The following is a 20118-nucleotide window of genomic DNA, read 5'->3' on the forward strand; positions in this document are numbered from 1 at the left end:
TCAGAAGTACAGGATGCTCCGTCTCTAAGCCAATATTTAAAATGTGATAGTCACCCCCGCTGAAAAGCAACATGAATTATTATTTCACTATTTCTGTACTGCCAAATACCCCAGTAACAGTACTACAAACAATGACACTTTTTGAACAAAACAGTCTCCGCAAGCAGGAAGCCCTGAAATGCTGCTTTAATTTACAGTACTTTCGAACAGAACTCTTTTGGGGCAAATCCCACAGCCACACAGTCGAGGGCTTTCACTACCGAATTCAGTCGTTACTGGGACGTTATGCCCTTAATGCACAAGGAGAAGTATTTCTTACCACGCCGGCTTTCTGACAGTTGAGCAACACCCACCACTGCCACCTTTTTTTTTTTTTAAATTACGTCTTAAAATTACCAAACTAATTAAATTTACATTTTCTACATTTCCTGTCATTGTTCAAAGTAGTTTAAAGCAGAAGCCTGCCTTTCTATTGGGCTTTCTTCTTCTGCCAAACTCATCTCCTGAACCCCACATTTAATGGAAGGGTTAGTTCTGTATTGTGTATGATACAGAAACAGTATGAAAATAATAAAACTTCTATTTAAAAACCACAAACATCTTGGTGGTCAGCATCGTTACGAGAGGAAATACAGATTACAGGGCATCTTAAAATATGCGTGTTTGCTGGCAAATGACAACAGCTTTCTAAACAAACTGGAACAATGTTGAAATGTGACAGCTTCATACACAACATTGTTTTAAAATAGTCAGTACCAGCTGTTCAGAGTGGCTGTATTTTTGGGGCCATATACTACCTTTTACAATATAAAAACAAGTCTACTTGGCACACGAAGAAAGTGCCCCTCTTGGCAGCACTCCCCACTCTGCATCAGTTCAGAAGATTTAAAGTCCTAACCAGGCTTTTCAAAATTAAACCCGCTGATACGTTATTTTTCATACACGTTAGCTACCAGCAAGCTTTCACGGTAGCTTTTTTCCGTCACCAGCCTCTTCTCTGCTAATGGTTCAGCTATCGCTGGAAATCTCATCACATTGGATAGTTTACTGAAAACTTTTTATTGTAATCAAAAAGTGACATAACAGGGCTGTAATGTATTCTGCAAATCATTCTGCTGATATTTTATAACTGATACCAGCTTCTTCTGCCAGGCAATTAAAAAAAAAGTCAAATGTGAAAATTTTCACAGTACAGTAAACTCCACCCAAACTAATTAACAGTGGTTAAAAATAAGATGCCCCAGCAAAACCTTTCATGTTACATGGTCACAACTCACAATTCTGTACAAAATGTTCACTTTTATAAAGCTCTGATGTAAAAATCAAATAATCAAGCAGCAATATTTTAAGTGCAGCACAGGGTCTTTCATGTCATTATTTACAACGCTCGAATTCGTTTACATTTTAACAAAATTTAATACAGATGACTTAGGAATTAAGTCATTTTTTTGTTATCTGTCATTCTATGTAGTGACAGATTTCACTTTTTGGTCATCTTTCTCTTTATCTTTGCTCTTCTTTGATTTCTTCTTCTTGTGTTTGTGTTTTTGGCTCTTTTCCAATTCCGTTTCATTTCCAATGTGTTTCTTATGCTTCTTGTGTTTCTTATGCTTCTTGTGCTTCTTTTTCTCTTTTTTCTTCTTCTTTTTCTTGCTGTCTTGACTCTCTCCTGAGCTGGCACTGCTGCTGTGGCTTCGAGTCTGACTCTCAGAAGGGCTTTGACTACGGCTGCGGCTAACGCTGGGGCTGCTTTGACTTTGACTTCGGCTTGCTTCAGGCTGGTCAACTGCAGCAGGTGCTGCCGTATCCTCTTTCACCTTATCAACAGCCTTTTCTTTCGGTTCTTTAGGATTTTTTCCTGCAGCGTCCTCATCTTTTGCAGATACATTACTCTCACTGTCACTTTCATTGTAGTCTGGTACAAACGCAGCCTCATCGGTCTCTCGAGTTAGATCGGAAGCGAGCCGCGAGGAGCTGCTTACCTGAGGCTTGGGCTTGACAACACTTTTATCGTTTTGTCCAGTCACGTTCTCTTTCTCATTTTTTACTTCTGGTGATTCTTGTCTCAAAGGTGGTTTATTACCACCTGGCTCTTTCTCTTTATTGCTCTTTACTTCTGGTACATGCTTCTCTTTCTCTTTTCCTGAATTTTTATCTAGAGGTTTGTGTTCCTCCAACGTACGCTTGGAATCATGAGCAGCTTTGTGATCAGACTGCTTCCGCTCACGCGGAGGACTGTAGCTGCTCCTTTTGGCATCTCCAGCGCCCTTTTTGGACGGCTCTGCCCGTTCATCTCTCGGCTTACTTTTCTGTACTGATGTAGATTCTCTGTTTCGAGAAGGGGAGTCTTTTCTCCTTGCTAATTCACTCTTTTCATCCCTACGCTTGGAACTAGAATGATCTCTGTTGCCATCATGGTCAGATTTTTTGTCTCGGTTAGGAGTAAATTCTTTAGCAGTGGATCCACGGCCAGTATCATGTTTCTCTGAAGATCTGCTCTCTTTGGAAGACTGAGAAGTATTTTTTCCATTTCCTTGCTCAGTTGCACGTTCTGAGTGGTCTTTTTCTGGCTGAACACTACTCTTTCTCTTCTCAGAAGCGTCCTTGTCCGACAAAGAATGATCCCGGTCTTTGGTTTTTCCTTTTTCATTCGACATTGAACTTTTTGAACTTTTTGCATCGTGCTGGGAGCTTTCATAACTTGCCTCTTTTGTAGTTTTCTGTGTTTTCTCCAAAGGCTCCGTCTCTTTTTCATTGTGTTTTATGGGGTTCGGTGGCTTAGCACTCACATTTTTTATAACACTAGCAGGTTTTCCTATGTTTGTGGGCACCTGGGTAGATTTAATGTCTTCCTCTTCAGACTCAAAGTCATCTTTATCCCACTTGGACTGAGGGACCTGGATCATAATAATGACGTCTTCAGCAGGGGCTGTTATATCGTTATTATACTCCTCCATGGTCTTAATGACAGTTCGTTTTGTATCTGGCTTCTCTTCAGTCTTTCTAACGGGGCTTCCTCCAGTAGAACTAGTGCTAAGAGGAAAAAAGCATACATTAATAACGGGTGAGATACACGCACTGCCATCTTTTCTAACATTTTATAAAATGGTTTTTGTTTCAATTCTAAATCTTCAGTATTTTTTCAAAAGATGTTCCAATTAGGGGAACAGACAAAAGAAAGGGTGAGTCCACTAGCCAAGATGAGCAATCAATCGGTTAATTTAGTATCTTCCTACTATACATTTAATTAACAAAGACACAAGATTATCAGACTGGGGACTGTCTGATCTGGTAATTCCTTCATGTCCTATTTCTACCGATGGCAGATAAATTAGATATACATTCTTGTTTCAACATGTAAGCAAGCAATTATGGAGAGGTATACACAACCAAAGTTCTATCCTCATGTCCCAGTGTTGTTCTTTAGAAAAATGTGCATTTGAAAAGCTTTTTAGAATATCAAGACACTCTCTTAAGTCTCCAGCGATGTCTTAAATGTTTTGAGTTTGCTTAGTCCTGCTTCTTTAGACACTGAAATGTAAGTAATAACAGCTCCACACCAGATCACTTTTTCCCCCCCCATGTCACACAATGGAATGCTGAAGAGAGATCTCCAAGGTAAGTGCCAAAAAAAGTTGGCACTGAGCTGGAAGCAGTGTAGCTGTGTCAACGCGGCACTGTGCTCAAAGCTAAAATCACAATATATTGGCAACCAAGCTGCTATTTCTGCAAGGTATAATTTCATGTCATACTGATAAAAGTAGATCATTACAGTACCTTGCAATTTTTAAAATGCAAAATATTGCATGGTACAGACATGTCTGTTATCCTTGCCTTTAGCAGTAAGTTGGATTTGAAGGGAGACGTAGAAGGGACTCCTCGAAGAGTCAACACGTAATGAATGAGAGGAAAAAAGTCCCAGAAGTAAGGGTCAAACACGTCACCAATGAATTAACCTTATTAGCTTTCTGTGCAGTACAGACTGCTTGTTTTCTTTAATAAAATTTGATTTTGACCCAAGTACAGTTTAACAGGGAAGATCACAGATTATTCACTTGTTCAGCACAGATTTAGCTGTTCCTTTCATTAGTCACCATAAAGAGTTTTACATTTTTTGCAGGGGGGAGGAGGAAAGAGACTAGAAAACGAAACTATGAGGTACCTGGTATAATCTACAAGAGTTGAACTAGATCCATCAGCTGCTGTTACTTTTCTTCTCACTTTTCCCTTCGCTTTTTCTTGTTTAACTTTGCTGCTGCTCGGCTCAGGTTTCTCAACAGGTTCTTTTGCAGGTGGCACATTTTCTCCACTCACAATCTTTTTGCCAGTTTCCCGGTTAAGTTTAATCTTTTTTGCGGGGTTGTTAAGAAAAGCAGATTTATCCTTTTCTGGAGTTCGCTCTCCTTTTTCGCCATCAGGCTCGGTCTTCCCCTTCGGTGACGTTTTCGATTCAGCAGTTTCTGGTTTAGAGGCCTTTATGGAAGTGGCTTCATGTTCTTTATCAACCTTTTCATCTGCTTTTCTTTTTCTTTTTTCAGGTTTTGCATCAGAAGGTTTGCTTTTTTCGGCAGGTTTTTTTGACTTGTCCTCTTTGTTGGACGGCTTCTCCGACTTGGTTTCTTTTGGATGGTCCTTCTTTGCCTTTTCCTCCTTGGCTGGTCTGGTTTCTGGGTGATCTTTTGTCACTTTTGGGTGAACTTTCCGTGGGGTACCAAGAGCCTTCTCATCCTTTTGAGAGGAAGATGTTTTAACACTGTCGGTCTTTGGCAACTCCTCCTTCACTTTTTTCACAGGAGGTTCTGTTCGAGGCGATTTTTCACGATCGGTGTCCACCTTCTCTTGGGACGCTTTAGCTGGTTTTATTATATTGTCTTTCTTAGGAGGAACAGCCACTTCCACTTTCCGCTTTGTCTTGTCAATTTTTGCTTTTGGCTTATCCTTTTCTTTTTTCTCCTTTTCAGACACCGGTTTGAAAGCAATAGAATCTGCTTCCATAGGCTCATCCCTCACAGGGGTGGCATCATCTCTGCTTGGAAGCATGAACAAAGAGTCTGTTTTAACATCTTCTGCTGTAACTGGCTCTCTTGGTTTTCTTGCACCTTCTAACAACTCAGTATTGGGAAACCCTTCATTCTCATCCCCTTTTCTTCTCTTCCGGTGTTTTTTATGCTTATTTCCTTTACCATCTCCAAGTGGATTTTCCACCTCCTTCTCTTTTGATTTTGTAGGATCTTTGATGCCATGGCTCTCTCTTCCAGAAGGTTTTTCAGGGTAATTTCCAGCTATATTACGATTTCTGTGGCTCTGCCCACCAGGATAATCCTCCCTACGTCCCCGAGCATATGGCGAATTCTCTCGTCTGGTCCCAGGTGGACCAAACCTCTCTGGAGAAAAGTTCTCCCTGTTTACTGGAGGTCGAGGTTGAGCACCAACAGCATAGCCCTTGTAGAACTTTTCATACCATTCTCTATAGTTCCGTTCCCATTCTCTGTATCTTTCCTTTTCAAATGGATCTCGAAAGTCAACAGATCTGCCATAGTAAGCCTTCATATCATATGGTGGAACTTCTCTGTATCTGTTAAAATACTCCCTTTCTCCTTCCCCTTGAGGTATAGTCCGTTTAGTGGGAGACTGGCCTCTAAACACTGGAGACCTTGACCGTGAATGGTATCTTCTGTATGGGGGTGACCTTGACCTTGAGCGGTGATAACCATGAGACCTTGACCTAGAACGATAGTTACGACTCTTCCCTTTGCCTCTTCTTGGATACGGTGGTGATCGCGAGTAGGAACGAGAATGGGAACGACTAAATGATCGAGAGTAGGAGCGGGAGCGGGAAGAACCTGATCTTGACTTGGAGTAGGTATACGAACTTCTAGAGTAAGACGAAGCACTATAGGGAGACTTGGACCTTAAAAAAAACACAACACAAAAAATAAATGGAGTTAATTCAAAACAGTCACTCTTCCCAATCTTTTTCCTCCCAAATTTGGTTTGGTTTTTTTTTTTTCCTCTCCATATGCTTATGTCAAAGCTTCTTTCAGCTGCTGACATAATACTACTGCAAATTGAAGAACTTGATAACACGTAAAAGTTTCTGCTTATGTCACAGAACAGCTGCTGCTTTGTTAGTGTAAAAACATACAGGAAGGGTAAGTCTATTTCCACTCACTTCTATCACATGAACTACCACAGCTACTGATTGATTTAAGGTGGTGTATACTGGCCTCTACTGGTACGTGAACGCGCACATTTTTCACTACTCAGCAACTACATGCAGTGCAAATCATTTTTGTTGCAGTAAGATGCAAAAAGAGCAAGTCTTAATGGCTACAGTGCAGTATCAAACATCAAGAAAACACGATTTAGCCTGAGACAGTAAAGCTCAACTTTAAAATGCCAGCTTAGTCTATTTAATTTCACTACTTATTTGGCAATTTGTACAGGATGCAAAATACTTGTACTGCAATATTTCATACAGGACTATTTAATCAACACTTCTAGCCAGATGTCCTAGCAAAATTTTGCACATACCTCTAGCTCTAACCGAGAATAGTGACCACATTTCAAGAAAAATCCTATCTAAAAGCTTCTGAACTCAGCCTCTAGTAATATGACTCAATGCCATTACTCCAGAAAAGATACTGACAGCATTACTAAGAGAGCTATTCAGACTCCTGCCCAAGTGATTTTTGGGGATAGAAAACATCAGGTACCCTGAGTTTTTTTCTTCACAAGTTTTTCTTTTATTATTTTTTAAAGAACCATTTCACATTATTCTGCATATGTTCATTAGCATCATTCCTCCTCTAGAAGTCCTTCACCAATTTAAGACTTGCTTAAAAACAGGTCTGATCTTTTAATTCCTAAGAAAAATTTAACAATGTCAACAAAATACTAGCATAAGCCACCAGTCTGCAGTCCAGGTTAAAATCTCTCCGTGTATCCATATGAGTTAAAAGAGGAAATGAAGACAATTTCTCTCACATATCTCCTCCGAAGTGCTTTGAGGTAGTGGTTACAATCAGAATAGGGAGACGCAGAAAATCCAGCAACTACACCTATTCAGTTTCTAGCCTCCTCGTGGTTGTCAGGAGGTGAAGGATGTCATTGCAGAGAAGCTTTAGTAAGAGACGCCTGTTCCTTAACAACTGCTGCCAAATTATAACTATCAGTCAACTGTAATCTCTGCTATATTTGAGCTAGTAACCTACATACGAAACTCCTATCACTGCTAATCCCTTGAATCATTCAATCCATCTAACGATAGAGAGGTGGAGTGAAACTCCTCCTGATTCTTCTAGACAATCTGCTTCTCCATTACGGACATGTAAAGCAGTTACCTGGAAAACGAACGCCTACGCTCCTTTTGAATCTTTTTATATTCCATCAATTCCTTAGCAAAATCATTTGTAAACTCATCAAGTTTGGACTTTTTCTTTTCCCTGTTAAAATAAGTTTGACCTTTATTACAATTATAGTTTGACCTTTATTACAAAAAGACATCAAGAAACAAAACATGGCCAATATGAGAAAATGTATACTGCATGCAAATGCAAAAGGTGAACATCCTATTTAAGCAAAAACAGTTTAGAATTCCTATAAGTTATAGGGAAAGTTTTAGAATTACATTTGTCTTGTTTTAATTTTGTATGTTTACCATCTGCAACGAAAAAGTATATTGGAAAAAACACTATGTCATTTTTGCTTATGTCAGATGCACTTTAGTGTAACTGCAGTCCGATATGCTACCGAAATACAAAAATGAAAAACAACACAACTTCACTGAGCCAAATACTTACTCCTCTTTAAGTCTCCGTTGTTCTCTGTAAAACTCCTCCCTAGATAAAGGAGGTGCCTGTGTCGTTGGGATGGTATTTGAATGAGCCGTTTGCACTGCTGTTGGTACCCAAGCTGATGACATGTTTGCAGGAGCTGGGGGATATCCTGGAGGGGGGACAGTGTACCCAGCAGATGGAGGCTGACCCGGTGGAAACTGAGGAGGAAACTGTGGTGGTGGCACCCCCGGTGGAAGAGGAAGTGCGTGGGGTGGTGGAGGATACAAGGGAGGTGGAGGCACAGGCACAAAGACTGGTGCTGATGCTGGCAGTGTTGGGGCCTGAGTCCTTTGGGCACGTTCGCTATGCGGGCGTCCTCGATTTGAACTAAAGAAACCCAAAAACATGCGTCACTGTTTGTTACGCTCTGCCCTGATTTTAAAGAGGAAAGCAAATGAAGCAGGAGCATGGTGGCGAGCACTTCTTGTTCTCAACTTAAGCATTTTTCTCCCTGCTTTCTCTTCATTTGAGGCTACGCTCATTCTTGATCCTCATACTTGCCTTCCACATTCTCACCCCCAACAGTTCCCTCAGTCTTCTCTCCTTATACTCAGCTTTGCAACGGTGGGTGGAGGCTGCCCATGCTTAAGAGACTCCCATCTCCCATGTGCCAAGTGCCCACTGCTCCTCTGCCACTCCTTGATATGCTTAATACTTCACACTTGTGATCTTCAAAGTACTGCACAGCTATTAACTAATCTCTCCAACTTCTCTTAACGTCTCCCACATACACTTCCTATGTTGTTGCCTCATGATGATGTAGTTGGCCTCTTCTTGACCCTGAATTGTTATTTCCTTGCTTACTGAATTTGAGATTTTAGATAATCTGTGGGATGGATCCTAGTTTTTGGTTTGATTTATCTTTAAGATTTTATAAACACAATGCTCCCTTACAATCTATCTATAACAAATATGTACCAAAAGGAAGGACTAACTTGACACTGCAATGATAGATGAAACAGACTCCTCTCTCTCCAACTGAGAGAAAGCAGCTTGGCTGTTTGAGATGACTAAACTGAAGAAATTTAGAATTGTCATAAAATAACAGCGTTGACTTTTCCAACAATTTGCTCAATCAGTATCAACTAAGTTGTTAAAGAAAGAATGTTGGAGGCTGATTTCTATTGGGAAATCAATTTCTTCAGCCCTGTTCAGCCAGTAATCAAAAGGGTGGCTTTCCATCTGATCTTTTAATTATACTTAATTTTTATATGTAATTATGGTTTCCTCAAAAAGCGTTCCTTTTTCAGAGTCCTCTTTTCAATTATGTACTGGAGTTTTACTTTAAATAATCTTGCTGCAAGCACAGATCCCCTTTTTTAAAGCTAATTCAAATTAAGCCATTCAAAAATTAATTACCACTTGTATTCTCTACAACTACCTGTGCATACTTATTTCATGATAAATCAGCTGTTGTATAAGTTATGTGTTACGGCCTCATTTAACAGGTTACAAGTAGTAATATATTGAATTTCTGTAGAATACTTACAGTTCCCAGCCTGGTCTGCCACCTGCTGAGCGAATTGTACCGGCTCTCATTGGATGACCTTTTGGTGTGGAGAGGGAAAAAAGAAAAAAAAGTGTGGAGAGGGAAAAAAAAAAAAAAAAAAAAAAAAAAGAACCCCATTCAGTTTATCTGAAGGTAATTTCTTAAAAGAAATTCTGAAGTTACAGTTACTTACCAGTTGTGGGTATTGATTGTCCTTGTGGGCCCAGAAGACTTGGTAATGCTGGTTGTCTTAGTACAGGAACCTGATAACCCTTGTGAATAAATGCAAACAGTTAGAAAATAAGCTCTACTAGAATACAAGAATCATTGCATATGTTGAAATAAAATTTACCTTCTCTTCCAACAAACTGCTGATCGACAGAGAGGAAGATTTAGAGAGTTCAGCGGCAGTCACCAGAGCAGCAGGAGGTATAACAGTATCGGCATCACTACAATAAAAACCCAATGTTTTATTATTCAAACATTGTTTTGAAGTGCTACTTGAAATATAAAGTCCAAGGTGAGAAAAGGCTGACTACTGTAAATGGGGGGGTGGGGGGAACTTCACCAGATTTACAAATGTGAAGTTGGCCGATTCCAAATGAAGCACTGATGAGAAATCTGTTTGGGACTACTGGCATTTAGAAAGGAAGCTCACTGGAAAAATATTTTAAGCTAGCTGCACATGAAAGGATTAGAGTATGTATAACCCACTCACTGAATCTGAGTTTTGGAAGATGCAAGAACTGAAATTCTATTAGGAAATGTTTATGTGCTAGTTCAGAGGCTGCCTTAGAGGTTCTTTTGAATGGTGATCCTTTGTATTCAACGGTACAGCTGAGCCTGACAGTCTTCTGGACAGAGCAGCTACTTACATTCAAGGCATAAAGCTGAAAGGATACAAGCCCTAAAGAATAGTACAGACTTTTAATGTATTTTCATGAGACTTCATGGGGTCGCAAACTTATCGACTTTCATGTTTGTAAATACTTCAAATTTACAGTGTCTCAATGTTTATTACGCATCACTGACTGCACTGTGTATGACTGAGGGTGACTGACTTATCACATAGATGATAGAAATACTGTAGAAAAAAGTAATGTGAAAACACCTGGTCAATTTTACCTATAATCATGCTTTCACACTTTTAATGAAAATATTATTTCCTCAGTACGAAAGAGAAATTAACGCACTCAAGAAGGTTTGACATAACTAAATGGTTACTTTAGGAATTGCTAGCCACTTAAAATCCAAGGGCTCCTGGGGAAAAAAAGGCTCCTCTTTCAGGGTAAACCTGTACTGAATGACTGATAAGGGAACCAAACAAGAAATACTTCTGAGAAAATTCTTGCATGAGGTGCACTTCCAACTTATCAAAGCGTCCTCATTCAAAGTAAAAAAAACCCAGAACTTTCACAATTATCTGGAACTGTCGCTAATGATATATAAATCACTGAGAAGCTCAAGAAGAAGAATAATCTAACTAAGCATTTTGGTGTCTTTTATATTCATGTTGATCTACAGATTTACTTACCGAAAAGGTCCATCTGGCTTTTCACCACGAAGAGATAGGGACACTGCTGGAGGGAGATCAGAGACAACAACAGAAGACGGGTTTACTGGCAGCCCAGCTGCCACAGGTGACTGACCAGGGGCCAACGATGACAAAGCAGCAGCAGAACGAGAAGCCAGAGAAGCTAATGGAATCATTAGTGGATCCTGCTGTCTGGAAATTGTTGGCCGGAGTAGAGGCTGCAGGTTGCGCGTTATTGTTTGTCTCATTAGGGGTGGTGGAGGTGGCGGTGGTGGTGGTGGCTGCTGCTGCTGCTGCTGCTGAATCTGCTTACGGAGCCTTTTTGTGTAGCCAGTTTCATTTTTGAAGTTGTTCACAGCCTAGAGGAGGAAAAACATTTACAGAAAGGTAACATGAAACTTCAGTAGATATATGAACAAAAGCCTCCACAGAGTAAAATTACTTGTGTATTGCTGTAAATGCTATTAATCCTAAAATAAATCAACATACAGATATACGAACACACCACATTAGACACGGATATTAATAATTGGTAACTCAGAGTATCTGTATTCAAAGTACTTCAGTGTTAACACCAAATTTGAAAGCGAGGCAATCACGTAAAACAAGAGTGCGACCTGAATTTGCCAGATTGTCTCTAAAGAGTTGTAAGCTTCTGTAACAATAGATAATGTATTTGAAAAGTAAATTTAGCCTTGTTCAATTTAGCCTTGCTTAAGGAGATGTAAGTTAATATTTTCTTCCCTTTCAGCTTTTTACAAATAGACTTTTCTTACAAAAAGTTTACGTAAAAGTCATCACATTACCTGGCGTAGGAACTTGTTGGCAATTAAAGCATCAGGAGAAACGTCTGTCTGATGACATGTTGGGCACGTATGTTCCTCAGACTCCAGTAGTGCTGTTCTAATACCTGTGAATAATTAGAATCATTGGAACAGTTTTTAGCCAAACCAAGGAAATTTTTTGGGTTCTAATCAATTATAAAAACATGTATATGATTAATGGCTGGATATGGTCTTGAATTGAGAGAATGAAGCTATATATGTTCAATAGTGCAAAAAAATTTCTAGTATGCAGCAAATAACGATAGTTTTGATATTTCACCATTGTAACATTTGAAGATGTGGAGTAGGCTGTGTCTTGACGTTTCAACTAGTCTTTTTTCCACTATCTAGTACAGTGAGAAGTCAACAACCTCAAGGTTAATGAATAAAACACATCTCAGAATTAATGATTAGCAGGTTTGAGTTCTGAAGGTTTTAACCAACTCTTCCATGGAGAAGCATGTGGATTAAACGCCTAACTATCCGTTTGTTGCAGACCACAGTTAAGTCACCAGAGTTGGGTATGTAATTTGGTATGAAAGGGCTGTGGACAAACTAAATGCATTTGATATCCAATACTGTAATCACCTGCACAATTATGCACTCTTCTCATACTCATCCTTCCGCATGTGAAGAGGATTTAACTAGATACACAAGAAGGGAAAAAAGCTTTCTGCCCTTTTTTTTTTCCTTTATATGGGAAGAGTCCTTTCCTATTCAGGGTATACTCAAGTATTAAATAGAACTGGTTACAAAGTCATTTCATTATCTCCTATTTCTGCTTTCAGAAGATCAGAGCTGATGTTTTGAATTAACAAACATGGGAGTAACACTTACATTCATCACAATAACTGTTTCCACAGCAGGGAATAACAACTGCATCAGTCATTATATCTTTACAAATGAGACATAACAACTCATCTGGAATAGGGTCATCTTCTTCTGAGGAGGAGGACGGCTCCTCTGGTAAAAAGGGAGGCTTCTCCTTCTTTCCTATAGCATAAGCTTCCCTGGAGGGGGAGTGAGGAAAGACAAAGAAAAAAGTTAAAGATAGGTAAAGGGAAACTTTTCCAAGCTTTGATTTTATCAAAGGAAGATAATAGATGGAATTATTCTCACTCCACATCACCCTTCTAAAACACAAGCATTTAGTTTAAACTACTTTTCTATAGCCAGAACACTAGAAGAGGGAGGGGGAACAATTTTCCTTCTGCAGAACTCTCCCATTCATTGGATCAACTAAGAAATTAGGTCAGACTAGAAAAATACTTTTTTGACAGCTAGAAATCAGGTGAAATGAATCCCACCTCTCCTCTGCCAGCGGGTAAATGTAAACTGCAGGCTCAGGATAAAACTAGTCTCTCAGTAATTACATTTTACAAATGAAAGAAGTCTATGTTACAGCTTCTACAAGAGGAGATCCATGACAGAAAAACAGAGTGCTACCAAGTGCGTTTTAAAACAGCCACTGTTCTCTCAGCACACAGTAGTATTTTCTTAGTTTATAACAACAGGAAAACTTCAGTCTGTTTCACACATGGGATTTAAGAAAAGTCAGAGGGGGAGGAAATCTCAATCCAACGGCTATTTGTTAAATTTTGCAAGGAGCCTTTGAAACATAAAACAGAAGCAAAACGAGCTTTCAAAGAGAATGATTCCAACTATAAACGCTACTGAAATGTTTTGCAGAAACACAGATTCTTGGCATACCACAAGTTTAACGAACTTCCAGGAGTATTAACAATAGGATCACCCTATTATTAATACTAGAAAGCATCACAGATTTTAAGGTTAAGATACAACGACAATGCTTCCTCCCCTGTCATTACAGACAGGGGCCAAATTGGTTGCATTGCCACTTGGACATTTACGCATGTTCTCTCGTTCACTTTTTGCTCAGTCTGATTAATTCCATACTTACGCATCAATAGTTGGTATTGCATATTTTCCAGTGTTTGTCAGCATAGCACCCTTTGTATTGGGATCTTTCACCTCCATCATGAAACTCCTTGGAATTCCTGTGCTCTTTTTAATTCTGGGAACAGACTCAAAATTTTTGTCCTGTTAAGAAAAGAAATGCAGACATATCCCACCTTCAGATTTAAAATGAGATTTCAATGATTATTTTAAGCAGCAAAAGCCTTCAATCTTCTCCTTTTACCTAGCGTAAGGGTTGCTCAACTAAAATACTTATTTTCCTACATGAATATAGCCAGGATGTTCCAAAGGCTTGAGCAGCGTTTTGAACTCAGTCAACATTCTTTGGCTTAACTTCAGGTTCCTTAAGGGTGAAATATCCCCCAGCTCACCATCCGCGCAGAGACGAGACACAAGCCCGCTACTCCTGCACAGCGCAGCTCAGAGCGAGGGCCTCATCCGGTGCTCTGAACCACTCACTGGGGAAACTTCTATTCACCATCTGTGTGTGATGCTTGAATTCATACCTCATGCGTATACATTCAGTGACTAACGTGATAAATGGCATGAATACTCAACCAGAGACTCGTGTCATTAAAACACGCAAATATTCAATAGATGGGGTCAACAGAAACATCTTCTTTTTATATGAAATACTAAAAACTGTGAACTGTCATTAGAATTAAAAACAGAGAATTTTTTCCAATAATATTGAAATATATCAAAATATACATGAAAGTTCAGAGAAAGATCTATAGAAATCTTTAATGCCTATGACCTAGAAAAAAGGAAGTTTTACATTTATAATTCCAGGTTTCCCTTGAATTTTGAAAGGTTTTCCAATATTGTCGTATAACTTCTGTATTTCACCCCAAGAGAAACAATTCTTAATACGAATATTCATGTATTTGTTAAGTAACTGCCAAGGTAAAAAAAATTAAAAACTAAGGAACACCAGAAGTCCCCCACAATCTTACCCCATTTGTTGGGCAGTTCTTTATATAGTGGCCGGGTTTTCCGCAACGAAAGCAAGTATACGATGGTGGAGGTGGACCCAAGGGTTTCTTCATGTAACTAAAAGTTTTTTGGGAAAAAAAGAAAAAGGCATGCATGTGTGTCTCTTGTTAAACCAAACATCGCTACAATTTTTCCATAATCTTCAAAGAACAGATTTGACACTGTCAACACTTACTTGATTGGATCATATTCATGGCCAGACTGTGTCATCATAGCTTTTATTTTATCTTCTTCGGAAGCATTGGCTTCAGCCAGATTGGCAGTCTGTTTAACAGGTAATTATTTGACACACACATTAGAAACACATTTAAGCCCACACAGCCAAAGACAACACCACTCATCCAATCCTGTAAAGAGCAGCACAACGCTAGCTGAGGTTGCATGAAAACAGCTGCTTATATACAATATATTTGTCCTGAAGATTCTGGGGAGTCCTTACGCCATTACATGATGTTTATGTGCCTGTTAACCTACTTGAAAAGAGCATTCTTGGGCACTCCAAACCTTAGGCTCTGTTTGTACCTTACATAAAAGACTTGTGTAACCAATCCAATTTTCTTCAAAGTGGACTGAAGCTATGTGTAGAAAAAAATATACTATCCAGTATTTTTAAACTGATTTTTAAGCTCCAGACTATTTGAAGGAGAAGATATCCGCTGCACGTTTAATTGAGAAATACGTATGCAAGTATCATTATTTACATTTTGCAGCATTAAAAGGACACGCAACTTAAGAGTCAGGGAAGCTGTTTTTGCTTGCTGAAATGCAGCTTCTGACACAGAAGCATTAAAAGGAATCAAGCTTTTTATAGTCCCTCAGCAAGACAAAAAATTATTTTCAGCAGCAATTTGACCACCATGTGCTGTGGGCAGTCCAGACTGCATGTCCCCCCCCGCCTCAACTTCTTCATATTAAAGTGACTGAACTACAGTAAGCAAAACCTGCAGTTTTTTCCAGTTGACCGTGTCCTTTTAACACACAAACTGTAATATAAACCTTATGCAGAACTAGATCTTCAAATTATTGAAGCCAGGTGATTTTTTCAAGAGGCATTTGTTAAAATGTTTTTATTACACACTAAGTCCAGATACAAGCAGGGTCTAAGGGAGTGACTGTAAATTATTTGGACCTTCAAGCACCTATCATTCAGATCAACCACTCATGTTTTTGTTTTTATATGCATTCATTCACAAAAGCAACCAACTAGTTTCAACATTTTATTAAATGGTTGTTTCATATACACAGTTTTTTCTCAACAGTAACATAATCCAGGTCGACAGCTATGAAACCATTTCCATTAACATTTACAGAAAACTTTACAGATATTTGACTAATTTGTTTGAACCCAAACGGTTTACAAAATACATCCAAAACCCACAAAACATTAGTAGGAATAGACCAAAATTCAAATATGGCATTTAATACATAGTAATAATAAAACAGAAAACTGTTAACACATTGCCTCCATGCTAAGCCAGTCTGCACTAAAGAGGTTAGAGTAAGTAACAGTTTTGAGCTGCTTTATGTTCTGTTCCTGTATTTTTCTGAAATGATTAAATTTTCTCAAAGCTTAAATGTGTATACCACTTGGACAGTTTTTCACATTTTAGAGTAAAACTTCACATGAGTTTACAGAACCAAGGACACGTTTAGGGACAGCACTAATGGAGACCAATTTATTTTGGTGGCTACCTTGCAAACTAATTTTTTTTTTCCAAATGTACACAATTTAATTTCTGCAGTGAGAGAGGGAAGAAGTTACCAGTGGGAAGATATTTCTCTTTCTTTGAAATGAACTCCAGCCTTTATTTTCAGAAGAATGAACTAGCTACTCTGCATTAGGCCCTGCCTTCTCTAATCTTTGTAACTTTAAAGACTAGTAATTTAATTGGCTAGCACTATGCCTTTTCACAAAGTGCAATCACTAGTGCTTTCCCAGACAAAGTTACACATTGTTGAGCAAAAAATGCAAGCAGTTCCATAGCAAAACATGGCATTACAACAGTTTCAGAAGGTCACATCTGCTAATATGCCACACATACACATTGGTATATTCCTATAAACAATTAGGTACATTTACACAATTTACAGTCTGCGTTCAAACAAATTAGATTGTGTTGTCCGCTGTATATATACTACAATTTATGAAATTGTGCAGCATTCAAAGAATGGATCTATAACTATAATGACTAGAAATTCAAAAATAGCCATGCAATTGTCCATGTTACAGAAACGCTTCTATTTTGGCTGTTGCAAACCCCCCTGAAATGTCCATAACTTACAGCCAATTAAATTCTTCTGTAAAAATTGTGTTAGTTTCCAACGCAAAATTAACGAAACGCATGAAAAACGGTAAGCAGCTTCTGAAGTGCTTCTTCTTTGTGTCTTGAAGATGAGTAATACTGCAACATTATGTTGAGGCTGATAAGGTACTCCCCTTCTATCTTCCCAAACTGGGAACTACTCTTTACAGGATAGTATCAAAATATACACACATTTTAAAGTTAAAATAAATACTTTAAATTATTAAAAATTAAAGTTTTGTTCAAATTACAACAGTTATCCAGCTATAGATCACAGTGTAAGATTTAAAAATACGAAGCAAACTTTTTTTTAAGTATTTGACAAGAATATATATATACCTTAGTAAGCTGGGCCAGAGAAATAGATGCAGAAGAGTCATCAATCTGTTCACAAAAAATTAAACACATATTCAAGTTCTACAATCAAAACATAGCAATCGTTAACCTCTACTGTAGTCTGAAAGTCTGCACTATATCCTCTGAGTGTTCCTGAAAGAGGCATTTCCAACCCAGTGCAATTTGTATTTGTTCAAAACAAAGCCCAAACCTATGACAGCTTAGGAGTGCCTATGTGGTTAATGAGAAGAAACTAAAATAACCAAACCCGCTTGAGATCAACTTATTGCTCCAGAATATCTCAGAGAGGGACCCTTGTCAAATGCTCACAACTGCTTAAAAGTCGAAGGGGTAAGGAAGCTGTCAGTTTTCAGCTAAAGAGGATTTAAAAAAAAATTTAAGTTTATTTGAGAAGGACGCATCACTACAGGAAACCTATTTTCATTGTAGTTTGTACAACAATCAGTTAATGTCTCATCATTTATAAATGCACATGGTTATGCTTTTATGAACACAGTAGTTGCCTGTCAGAATAAAGTACAGGCATATCAGCCCTGAAACATGAACTCTGCCCATCCTGTCAGGAAGTTTAAAAATGCCAAACTCCCCATACCCCACAAAACCCAAATAAAAACACCAATCCAAAACATCAGCCATAGAAGTAACCCACCACTTTGTCTAGAAAAAAAAACACCTGCTTGAATTATTTAAAGGTGTTTATCATGACAGAGTAGCCTATAAAAATTGAGAAATTTTATCAGATCACAGGCCATACTACCCAAATCAGTTTGGGAAGTGTGAGAATTTAGTATTTTCCTTGCTATCAGACAAAAAACAATTTTTAATAGCAGCCCACTACTAAATGAACAAAAGCAAGAAAGTGTAAAGCGTACTCTTGATGATGAAAACATGGATCCAGAGCACAACCCTGTAATTTTTTTCTCCACTGCAATCACACTCCTCCCTCCCAGCCACCTACTGGAACAGCTTGCAGGAATGAAGTCCTCAGGCCACTGGTTAGTAATGGACTGCAGTGTTCATTGAGAACTAATACTGAAGTGCAGTTTTTCCACAAGTAAAAAGGCTAACTTACCTAGCTCCTTTTCCAGTATATTGAATTATATTATGCCACAAGCAGCAGTTAAGCTCACACTAGTAAAACATTATCAGGAAGACATTCGAATCACTGCTTATTATGTCTTAAGTTGTTCAAAAACGTAGAATTAAATTTCAGAATGCAAGCTGAACAGCTCTCCTCAAGAGGTCACTGAATTGATCAGAAGAGAGATTAAAACCTTTCCTTGGAAAAAGCTCTTGTCCTTTATTACCTAATGTAGTGGAAGAATTCAAGGGAGCAGTTTTAGCAGTCTCTGGGAAAAAAAATATCTACAAGCAGAAGATGATTCCTCACTCCAGTTAATCATTCCTTCTCTACATGTTTAGGAAAGCACATACAACATTACTGTATTACTAATGAAAAAGTTCTTGAAAATGTGCCTTTGGAGAGGAACACACAGATCTGAAAAGAAACCTTCTTTCCATTGCAAGTCTTACCAGAAGATTCAACTTTCCTTCTTTTCAGAACATTTTGTACCTAGTTATGTTAAAAAGGAAGTCTGATGAAGTATTTTGAAGCTTCATGCTCCATATGCCACTTTTTTACATGTGGAAAAACAGGCCTATGTTCTCTCATGGCAGGCACAACCACTATCCTTCTGTGGTTTTTCAGAAGGAAACAAGAAATTAGGAAAGCTCTCTACTGGAGTCTAGCATTAAAGAGAGTCCAGTATTGACCAGTAACTGAAACATAACAGTTCATAAACTATTAATTAGTTCTTGTATTTTTTTTTTAGGAAGCAGTTATATGGCCTGTAGGTGACAGTCTAATTTCTTGAAGGAGGTGACAGCACTGCTTTCTACTAAACAGTTATCAAAAGCAGCAAATAGATAATTAATGTATGTTTGCCCAACAGCCATCTTCCAAAGATCCTACATTCTTTTTTTTTTTCCAATTCCTACTGAAGTATTTCCTGCCAGTCCCTCAAATCAGTCAAGTAGAAACAACATCTCCATGAAACTTGTATACAACCCTAAGATAATACTGCAGAAGAATTGAAAAAAAACACAACCAAACCAAAACCAACCCCACCCCCCCCCAACCAGAATCGACAGTCAATGTATTAACTCCCATTTCAAACAGAAGTCTAAACAGAAACTAACATAAAGCAAGTGGGAAAGGGAACAGAAAATAGGAGGAAAAGGCTAATCTTGCTGCTGGAGTGCTACATTTAAATTACAGTGGTTTCCTAAAACCCGATAGCTTGGCCAAACTAAAAATTCAGCCAGGAAGGATCACAGTTGTGCGTGACAGGGCTAAACAGTGGGCAAGACTCTCTGCATTTCGGCAGCCTCTAAGGACAAACACCAACTAGAGATCCTCGCAGTTACTGAAACAGTAATACTAAAACAAAAAGGACCCACTTTCCTGCTTTGGCTGTAGTAACAGTAGGACAGCAGCACAAATTTGGAAGTGTACAATGACAGCTAACATAAGAGCAAGACAATGAAGAAATATTCAAAGTATAAGCTTTTGTGCATCCTTTTTAAAAAAAAAATCTTAACTAATTGTAATTTTGCTGCTTTACTGTTCAACAATAATTGGCAAGCTTTCCAGTGATTTATTCCTACCACACTAAGAACCAGGTTCTGCTTTGAAATACATACAAAATATGTGTATTTAAAAAAACACAAGCAAAACCCCCACACTTTAGACCAAGACCTGAGTTAGCTTTAAGAATAAAGCTAATTGTGTCCCCACCACAAGAAGCACCTGAGGCTGCAGTGCTTTTACAGAGAGAGA

General features: G+C 38.5%; 1 protein-coding gene across 2 annotated transcripts; it reads right to left on the bottom strand.

Moving 5' to 3' along the window:
- Window positions 1–170: 170 nt before the first annotated feature.
- On the bottom strand, window positions 171–18720 carry RBBP6 (retinoblastoma binding protein 6). 2 transcript variants are annotated; one of them, XM_009329952.1, is made up of 14 exons: window positions 17262–18720; window positions 14795–14883; window positions 14580–14676; window positions 13607–13746; window positions 12523–12695; window positions 11668–11771; window positions 10862–11220; window positions 9680–9776; window positions 9521–9599; window positions 9329–9385; window positions 7803–8169; window positions 7344–7445; window positions 4163–5911; window positions 171–3033 (listed from the first exon to the last, which is right to left on the bottom strand). In XM_009329952.1, exons 1-14 carry the CDS (start codon window positions 17328–17330, stop codon window positions 1464–1466), a joined length of 5052 nt encoding a protein of 1683 aa, XP_009328227.1. In that variant the 5' UTR covers window positions 17331–18720; the 3' UTR covers window positions 171–1463. The 2 variants fall into 2 exon arrangements, with proteins under 2 accessions (XP_009328227.1, XP_009328228.1); XM_009329953.1 differs by lacking the exon at window positions 7344–7445.
- Window positions 18721–20118: the final 1398 nt, after the last annotated feature.

Source organism: Pygoscelis adeliae, unplaced genomic scaffold (genome assembly GCF_000699105.1).
Source record: "Pygoscelis adeliae isolate BGI_AS28 unplaced genomic scaffold, ASM69910v1 Scaffold508, whole genome shotgun sequence".
NCBI lineage: Eukaryota > Metazoa > Chordata > Aves > Sphenisciformes > Spheniscidae > Pygoscelis > Pygoscelis adeliae.